The 10,000-nt window shown below is 41.6% G+C and overlaps 1 protein-coding gene across 9 annotated transcripts in view; it reads left to right on the top strand.

The window, feature by feature from the left end:
- The window catches only part of ptprsb (protein tyrosine phosphatase receptor type Sb), a 79,352-nt gene that overhangs the window by 33,687 nt on the left and 35,665 nt on the right, over nt 1-10,000 (top strand). For 6 of the 9 annotated variants that reach the window (XM_057333285.1, XM_057333284.1, XM_057333281.1 and 3 more), the window contains 4 exons: nt 1-111; nt 519-660; nt 3,287-3,475; nt 4,948-5,070. The exon at nt 1-111 is cut by the window's left edge and continues 35 nt beyond it. In XM_057333285.1, coding sequence (XP_057189268.1) covers nt 1-111; nt 519-660; nt 3,287-3,475; nt 4,948-5,070 — 565 coding nt within the window. The remainder of the gene's footprint in view (nt 112-518; nt 661-3,286; nt 3,476-4,947; nt 5,071-10,000) is intronic. The other 3 variants (XM_057333288.1, XM_057333287.1, XM_057333283.1) reach the window with 1 other exon arrangement.

The following is a 10,000-nucleotide window of genomic DNA, read 5'->3' as shown; positions in this document are numbered from 1 at the left end:
ATCGGCGTGTCCGGTGGAGTTGTGTCCTTCGTCTGTCAGGCCACGGGAGACCCGAAGCCGCAGGTCTTCTGGAACAAAAAGGGCAAGAAAGTGAATTCCCAGAGAATCGAGGTGAGGACGTGAAGGTGGTGTTTGTGTTGTGTGTGTGAAGATCTGTATGCTCCACCTCGTGCACAGATGGAGCGATCGCTGTATGACATCACAATATCACCAGAAGGTCTCTACAGCTCGATTTAGACCTGACGACTCTGGACTGGAAAAGCATTCATTTACTAGAGTATTTATTCTTATGGTCATTCACACTGTTTGACATGGATGAAGCTATGAAACAAATAAAACCTGCAGATGATAAATCTTTCGAGTGCAGCGTGTTTAGTGATGATGATGAAGAAGAAGCTGCTGACAGTCATTGAGGGTTAGGAGGTGGTGTGTGTGATGAGATGTCATGTGTATGTCATGTGTTTCAGCTCTTCAGTTCTGCTTTGATCTCTGCTCATTCTCTGTTCTCATTGGTCCAGACTGTAGAGTTTGATGAAGGCTCGGGGGCGGTGCTACGCATTCAGCCACTCAGAGCCCCGCGGGACGAAAACGTTTACGAGTGTGTTGCCAAAAACACTGAGGGGGAAATCGCTGTCACCTCCCAACTGTCCATCATAAGAGGTGAGGTCATCATTATCATCATGTGTGTTTATAGATGTTAATATGAACTAAACGCAGTTGATTATCATCCAGAACACATCATGTGTAGTGTTGGTTTATTGAACATTTGGCTGCTGATTGGCTTGCATGGACACATGATGTCTGTGATCCATTTGGCTGGCAAACACATTCAAACACACCATGGCTTCAATATTTACATCATTTGTCAAAACCTGGCTGTCAGATTCAGTGGACATGTTGAAAAGCGGTTTGGGAATGATTTCAGCTCATCACCGGCCAAACTAACGTGTCTGTTGTGCCGTGAGTCATTCATCTGTGTGAGCGGTGATGAGAACGGTAATGAATGTGTTAGTCAGGTAATGAAACACACAACTGCTATCGTTACGCAATCACTTTTGATTTCCTGAAGCCTTAAGACGGATACATTTAAACACAATGTGTTGTTATATTAATACAGTGTGTACGTGTGTGTGTGTGTGTGTGTGTGTGTGTGTGTGTGTGTGTGTGTGTGTGTTCATGTTTGTATATCCCGGTGGGGACCTAAACCTGAATACACACCAACACATGGGGACTCGTGTCACTGTGGGGACCAAAATTGAGGTCCTCATGGGCACAAAAGCTTATAAAGTGTACAGAACGATAATTTTTACAAATCTAAAAATGCAAAAAGTGTTCTATGATCTTTAGGTTTAGGGATAGGGTTAGGGATAGGGGATAGAATATACAGTTTGTACAGTATAAAAACATTACGCCTATGGACTGTCCCCACGGAGATAATAAACCAGACATGTGTGCGTGTGTGCACATTATAGTGCGTGTGTGCATGCGTGTGTGTGCGTGCGTGTGAGTGTGTGCACATTATAGTGCGCGTGTGTTTGTGTGTGTGTGTGTGTGTGTGTGTTCAGGTCAGGTGTGTTAAAGTCTGTTAGAGGGTCTGTATATCTGGAGTATTACCCCCCTCCCCCATCCCATCTGTCACTGCTGTCATGGAAACAACACAACCCCACCCCTGCCTGACTGTTTAAGTGTTCACGTGCTGTCAAATGTTATATTAATGAGGTTTAATACGGTGTGTGTGTGTTTGCGTGCGTGCGTGTGTGGTGATGTGTTGTGAAGCAGCAGTAGTTTCATTCTGAAGGATTTATTTAATAAAGATGTGTACATGTTATAATATTCCTGTAACAACAACAGCAGCAGCACAACACAAGTGCTAAACAGAGATGAGGCAGGAAGATGCTGCTGTTGTTACATGCTGATCGTCATGGAAACGGTTTTCTTACATCACTTATATGACCAGTGTTCCTCTCACATGAACTGATCTTGATTCTGTAGAGATCTCAGAAATGCCGTGTTTGTGTAGTGTTTAATAAACCAGATGTGATTTCTAGAATCTCTTTTGTAATAAGCAGTGAGAAATATTGTGTGTGTGATGTCTGAACGGGTGGTGTTGAGTCGGTGAGGGCTGGTCTGAATCTCAGATGTGAAATGAAGTGGTGTGAGCACTAGAGGTTCTGCTGTGACTGAATCATCTGTGAGCAGCTGTCGGCGTCTCTGAGCTGTGTCCCAACAGACTCGTTCATACACGAACTAGAGCAGTAATCCCTTGAGAACACACACGCTCGCACGCACACATTCGATCACACACACACACACACACACGCTCACACATTCGATCACTCACATGCACGCACACTCACAAGCACACTCACACACGCACACATTCGATCACACACGCACACACACATACGCGCACACATTCGATCACACACACGCTCACATGCACACACACACACACGCACACATTCGATCACACACACGCACACATTCGATCACACACGCACACACACACACACGCACACATTCGATCACACACACGCACACATTCGATCACACACGCACACACACGCGCACACATTCGATCACATGCACGCACACATTCGATCACACACACACACGCACACATTCGAACACACACGCACACATTCGAGCACACACGCACACATTCGATCACACACGCTCGCACTCACACATGCACACATTCGATCACACACGCACACACACGCGCACACATTCGATCACATGCACGCATGCACACACACACACGCACACATTCGAGCACACACGCACACATTCGATCACACACGCTCGCACTCACACACGCACACATTCGATCACACACGCACACACATTCGATCACATGCACGCATGCACACACACACACACACACACACACACACACACATTTGAACAGACACACACGTACACACACACGCAGCAGCTTTAAAGTGGTAATGATAATCTTCACGCTGCTGTGTACGATCACCTCCTCATCTCTGCTGCGGTACGTGATGGTAATTTCAGTTTAAATGGGTTGGTAATAACGCGGTTGGCTTTGGTTTTATGAGCGGTCGCTCATAGAGAGAGAGCGAGAGATCAGTGTACGGAAGGTGGGCGGCTCAATATCACTTCATCTAAACAGAAATAGTTTGTGATCATCTAAACGCCTGCTGACACTCTCCTTCATACATGCGTCATGTTTTTATACTCAATCGTGACGTGTTTGTGGGTTGTCTTTGATTGGTCAGTGTTCAGGTCCTCCAGAAACTCTTTCTCTTCTTCTGCGCAGAGGATCTGCTGCCGTTTGGTTTTCCCAGCATTGACATGGGTCCTCAGCTGAAGGTGGTGGAGAGAACTCGGACGGCGACCATGTTGTGTGCCGCCAGCGGTATTCCTGATCCAGAGATCTCCTGGTTTAAAGACTTCCTGCCCATTGAACCTGCTCTCAGTCAAGGACGGATCAAACAGCTGCGCTCAGGTACACGTCACAGCTTTAGGGTCTCATCTCCACTCATCAGGGGTTTGGTTTAGCCTCCAGAGCTCGTTCACTGAACACTGGTTGTGTGTTTGTCTCTTTACTGTGCTTGTTCTTCGTGTCAAGACTTTGTTATTTCTTGATTTTGATGGTAGTGTAAGATGGAAGCATGTAGTCACAGACGCTGAACACAAGTGAACTGAAACACGAGCACACCTCCGATATGTATGATCTACTAGCACAGGTACTGTATGTAGAACATCACCGGCCCGGGACAGCATGGTTTATGACACAGTTTTGTGTGTTTGAAAGGTGATTTTCTACATAACTGTGCTAGTGTAATGATTCTCACGTCGCTGTATGATCTCTTTACACGAGAACATTCCGCACACGCGTATCTGTACATAAATCTGATCCGTATGATTGATGCATAAACAGCCATACATCTGACCGGATGTCTTTCTCTCATTGTGTGTGTGTGTTGGTGTGAATACTCAGGAGGCTTTGGTGAGTATTTGATTTTTCTAGAACAGTCAAAGTCCCTCTCCAGACCTGAACTCATGTCATCGTCCAATGAATGTGCTCCAGGAAAACATGTCCCGCCCCCTCCCCTCTGTCCCTCATGTCCTGCACCTGAAGCAGATCAGCTGACCTGTGATCAGTGACAGCGCTGCCACGTCCTCAACAAACACTCAAAATAAAAGAACCTCTTGTGTGTTTCAGTGAAGAGTTCATGTTCATCATCAACCACAAATACACGCAAAGACACATGAACAGATGCCTGCACACGCGTGCACACACACACACACACACACACATATTTATGACGCTGAACAGATGATTGTAGATATTGATTATGTCTGGCTCTTCTCTTCATTTTTCCCATGATGCTGTGCGGTGGTTCTCTGATGTCTGCATGATTCTCTCCTCATTTCTTCCTCTTTCTCCTGCGCTGCAGACATTTTAAACTCTGTGTTCACAGCACCAGAACAACAAACAAAACTTGTGTGTGTGTGTGTGTGCGTGCGTGCGTGATGTCTGAGCGTAATGTCTTGTGTAACTGGTTTATCATTGAATAAGCTCATGAGACTTGTTTTTCGTCACTTCTTTAATGAGATGTTGAATGGTAAGTCAGGGTCTGTAATTTTTCTGTAGCTCAGTTGGTGGAGGAGTGTAAAGCTTGTGGCTTTGGTTTCCAGTGAACACACAAACTGATTCCACATCTGTAGCTTAAATGCACTGTAAATCACAAAATGTATAAATATTCACATACCCAGCCCTGATGCTGTCGGCCGGCTCACATTTACATGACAAAACCGCCTGTGAGACGCACACACACACACCTTCACTGAGAGTGCTGACTCAGTATCTGCTGCACCGTAAGAGATTCGGCGATCAAACCCCCTCCATCATCTCTCTCTCTCTCTCTCTCTCTCTGTCTCTCTCTCTCTCTCTCTCTCTCTCTCTCTCTCCAGGTGCTCTGCAGATCGAGCGCAGTGAAGAGACGGATCAGGGCAAATATGAGTGTGTGGCATCAAACTCTCAGGGCGTGCGATATTCGTCTCCTGCTAACTTATACGTGAGAGGTATGGAACACAGTAGGTACCCGTAGGTAACGCACACACAATCAGATGTGCACTTCAGTCTCATCAATCATCTTCTCAGGACGCTGGCTGTGTTCAGAATGCTGCAGCTTACGCTGGTTGTATACTGTGCACTGTCATGACTTCAGTTTAGTTGCGTGACAAGAATCAAGTCATGTGTTCAAATGTTACATCACGCAGACCTTTTGATTTTTGTCACGCTGTAAATGAAATGTAAAGTTGAGTGCATTGCATTGTGGGATACAGTCTTGATGTATGCAGATATTTCGTGCCCAGTATACCACAGAGACAATATTCTGAACATGTCCATCACTGATCTGCTGAAATACTCCACAGGTGAAAACCAGAGCATTTCAAAAGTCAATCCATTAGAAACCAATTTCTCATTGTTTGTGATATTTGCTGTTAGCTGATGCAGTGGTGTGTGTGCTTGTGTGTGTGTGTGTGTGTGTGTGTGTGTGTTCTGGGTCTCTTTAGAAGAATTTAACACGTTTTTAACACTACTTTATTCTCAAAGAGTTTTTTCTCGAAATTTAACGAGTTTTTTCTCGAAACACAACGACTTTATTCTCGAAATTTATTAAGTTTATTCTCAACATTTAATTTCGACTTTTTTCCCCGAAAAAATGCGGGTTTAATTTCGCATTATAATGACTTTAATCTCAAAACGGTTTTATATATATTTTTATTGCTTGGCCCTAATACTCTTCCGTATTAGTTAAATTAGCATAAATAAGTTATTTTAAAAAACATACTTTACAAAAAAACTTTGTGTGCATCTTGAGACAAAACAATCGCAGTGATATATTTTAAGATACATGAGTGCAAGTTGTTTTCGATCAAGGCATCTCTCACATTTAAGGTAGTCTGAGACTAGGTTTAAGCCCTGTCCGGGAAACCGCATCATAAAGTATCTCAGAAATGTCCAGTTTAATATTTCAATTTCAGTTCTGTATAAAAATTACAGATATTTTTAATCTTAGTTTATTGCCTCGTGTTTGAGGAGAACTGCTTCTTTTTATCAGTCTCTCTCTTTTCATTTAAGCTGGGATATAAAAACCAATGGTTTGCCAGAACAAAGCTCAGTCCGGGTCAATACGTGATACTGTTTCCGGAGGTGTCTCATCAAACGACCTTGAAATTTTCCGTAGACTCCCAAATCTGAGCACTGCTCACATTTCTATTGTAGCTTAAGGCTGTAGGTCAAAGGTCCCCCAGTGGGAGCCTGTTACGTCCTATCTGAGATGCTTCAATGACCTTCATGATCATCTCCCCAAGCAACAGCGGAATAACAATTATAACTGCAGGGATTTAATCAAACTCCCCCCCCCCCTTCATATAATCAATGGCACTTATACACAACATTTATGGTGTTTTTTCTCTTTTTGGGTTCCTGTTCTTTGCTCATCCATACCAGTTGGTAATTGGCTGCTGTCAAATAGTATCTTGACACCCCAATGAGGGTAATGCATCTGTTTAAAGTCCATGTAAAGTGACCTTAAAATATGTGTTCTGAGTTTGTCACACAACAGAAAAATGTGTCATTAACCACCTAGCCAAATTTGAATGGAGAAAAAACATCCAAGTAAATAAAATAAGTTATCAAAATCTGGGAAAAATAAGCAGGACTCTGCTCTCAAACGCTTGGGTCGTGTCCGCTGTTGGCGCTGAAGCCACACCCACTCGCGTCTCTCAACCCGAGTCCCCCAGTAGGCTCCGTTGCATCATCGATCCACCATTTTAGCCCCGCCCAAAAAATCCTGAACTGAGAATTAGTGAAAAACTGTTTAACGGTTTAACTCCACAATTCGGTACTACAAACTTCTGAGTCTTTGTAATGTGTTTTAGCAATACATTTCTAAAAAATTTAATGTGTTTAGAAACAATTCTCAGAATTCTCTTTACCCGGACTTTATCATTGAGTCACAAGGGCTACAATCGCTCTCTCTGCTTCTTTCGTGTGTGATGTAGTTTACATTATGTATTTACACTTTTTCCAACCCAAGGTTGGGTAAAATATGGACGCACCCAACTGTTGATTTAATTAAATCAGAAAATGTCCATATTTGACCCTACAATAGGTAGGGTGGATAGGTTATTTTAAACTCAGTGGTTGGGTTTTTCCATATTTTACACTGTAGCGAACACAAACAAATATGGGTACTAGCCCAAAACTTCCAGATGAAGTCGAATTTGACTCTAGATAGATGTACCTCTTGCAGTCTTTACTTTTAAACATCATGATCATCATGATCATTCTGGCTGAAATCACAAATCCTTTTCAACCCCTTCTGTCCAGCCACCTGGTTTCATTATGGAATGACGAAAAAGTTGAACATAGATAATATGTCAGATTACATAAGTATGATGAGCTGCAAATGGCTTTTCACATCAGTTTTAAATGTAAATTTATCACAATCTATATTTATACAAACACCAAGAAACACCACAGCAATGCCAGATGTTCTGTTCTACTGAATTCATGAGAAATCAGCATGGAGAACAAAGACAGATGCTTATCTAGTTTCTAGCCATTCGGACTTCAATGCAACTAAAGTATTGAGTGGATGCTGCAAAAAAATCTTATGTCTTGTTTTCAACACAATTCTCTAAACATCCCTAAAATAGTTACTTAAGAAGAAATAGTCAGGTATTTAGATCTTTATTTCAGAGAAATCTAACAGAGGTTTGTGAAGTTTATGCTTAAAACAACTAAAAGCGGTTTGCCAGTGGGGTAAGAAAGATAATCTTGTTTTTCCTTTTGAATTCGATTATTTTTCTTACCCCATTGGCAAACAGCTTTTTCTTGTTACAAGTATATATCAAGTATTTCATGCCTATCCTTGAATCACTTAACTAATCAAGGTTGATATAGGATATAGAAAGTAATTAGTAATAAGTAACTAAATACTTTTTGGAGAGAGTAATTTGTACAGTAATCTAATTACACTATTGAATATGTAATTAGTAACTAGTAATTCATTACTTTTTCAGAGTAACTTACTCAACACTGGACATCGTGGACCTTACTGACTTTAAACCACAAATACTCTCTGTGTATGTGCTCATGTGATTATCATGAGCAGACTAATGGAGTTTCATGTCTGTATGATGCACAAGTTCAATATTCACTCTTGCAGATTTGTGTCTGCTGATGGTTTGGAGAAGCAGCGCTACCGATGTAACCAAACACATCCAGCCGAGGTCTGACAAGATGTCAGCCTGCCGTGAGCCACAGAGACATCTGCAAAAACTCCTGATGTCTAACAATGGATCTGAGATAGATAAGCCTTTAAATATATGGAAGGGAAAAGCAAAACGTATAACAAACAGTTCTTGGCCACCATTGACTACCATAGTAGGAAAAATGACAATGGTAGTCAAAAGTGCCCCAGAACTGTTTGCTTTCCTACATTCTTCAAAATTTCTTCTTTCGTGTTCAACGGTACAGAGAAATTTTTAAAATATTTTTTCCTACTATGGTAGTCAATGAAGAACTGTTTGGTTACAAGCATTCTTCCAAATATCTTTCTCTGTGTTGATCAGAATAAAGACGTTTGGAACAACTTGTGGGTGAGTAAATTAAGACAAATTCATTTTGGGATGAACTGCACTGGGTCAAAAATGGACAAAACTCACCCATTGGGTTATAAACTAACCTATGCTGGGTTCTTTTATCTTTTATCTTTTCAAACATAAACGTGTTCTGGGTTAATTTAACCCAAGAGTTGGGTTTGTCCATTTTTGATCCAATGCTGGGTTGAAATACCCCAATAGGTTTAAAAGTGGACCTAAATCAGGGCTGGATTGGTAATCGGACATACCGTGCATTTTCCCCGGAACATAATCATGGACGGAATGCAATCGCGAAGGAGTCTAAAAACCTGGAACGCAATTGTGCACAGACGGAACGGATGGGCCCCTTGGCAAAGAAGTCCAGGGCTGCCTTTTGGTCCGAGCCAGCCCTGACTTATATAAATACAAAGTTGAAATATGGTTAGAGATAAACAGGCGACTTACTCTAAAAACCCATAGAAATGGCCCCCACTGAGACATCTATGAGCGCCTTTCCACCATCGCGCCGAACCGTTCTAAGCACGATCTGGAACGGTTACAGTTATGTTTCCACGTGAGCCTGGTTTTCGACACGGCACGATTACAAACTGTTCTTGGCTGAGAACTTTCAGCACGGTTGTCTAACTGTGCTATTAGATAGAATGCGTGCAGAGACGTTATAGCTTAGTCTCTTGTATTACAAGAGGCAGCCCTTGACACGTTTGAGTTTACATTCTAAATGGTCCGTTATCAGTCCTGCGGTGGAAAATAAAACCATTTACGTACCAGCGGGCCCGGATTGGCACGGAGTGGAATGAGAAACCAGAACGATTTGACGCGATGGTGTAATATGTGTATATATCTTAGCAGACAAACCTTATTTTGGTTTAAATAGAGATCAAGTGTACTTTGGTAAAACAGAATTTGCTGTATAACACGGCACGGAATGGCACGGAATCTGGCAAATGTGTTATTTCCAAACAAGAAATTAGCGCTTAACAGCTAATGTTAAACGTAACAGCTAACGAAATACTCAGATATGTTTAAATTAGGGCTGTCAAACGATTAATCATGATTAATCACATCCAGAATAAAGGTTTGTGTTTACATAATATACTGTATATCTGTGTACTGTGCATATTAATTTTGTATTTATAAAGACAAAACATACACATACTTGTCTATAAATTTTAAATGTATTAATTTATATTTACCAATAATTGAAATTGTAAATAAAAGTTTATTAATATTAATATTTTATATTTTTCTTAAATATATGCATTTATGTGTATGTGTTTATAAATACAAAATTAATATGCACAGACACAAACTTTTATTCTGGATGCGATTAATCACGATTAATCGTTTG

Source organism: Triplophysa rosa, linkage group LG5 (assembly GCF_024868665.1).
Source record: "Triplophysa rosa linkage group LG5, Trosa_1v2, whole genome shotgun sequence".
NCBI lineage: Eukaryota > Metazoa > Chordata > Actinopteri > Cypriniformes > Nemacheilidae > Triplophysa > Triplophysa rosa.
The sequence above is the reverse complement of the archived record's forward strand: the minus strand, read 5'-3'. Positions and strand labels throughout refer to the sequence as shown.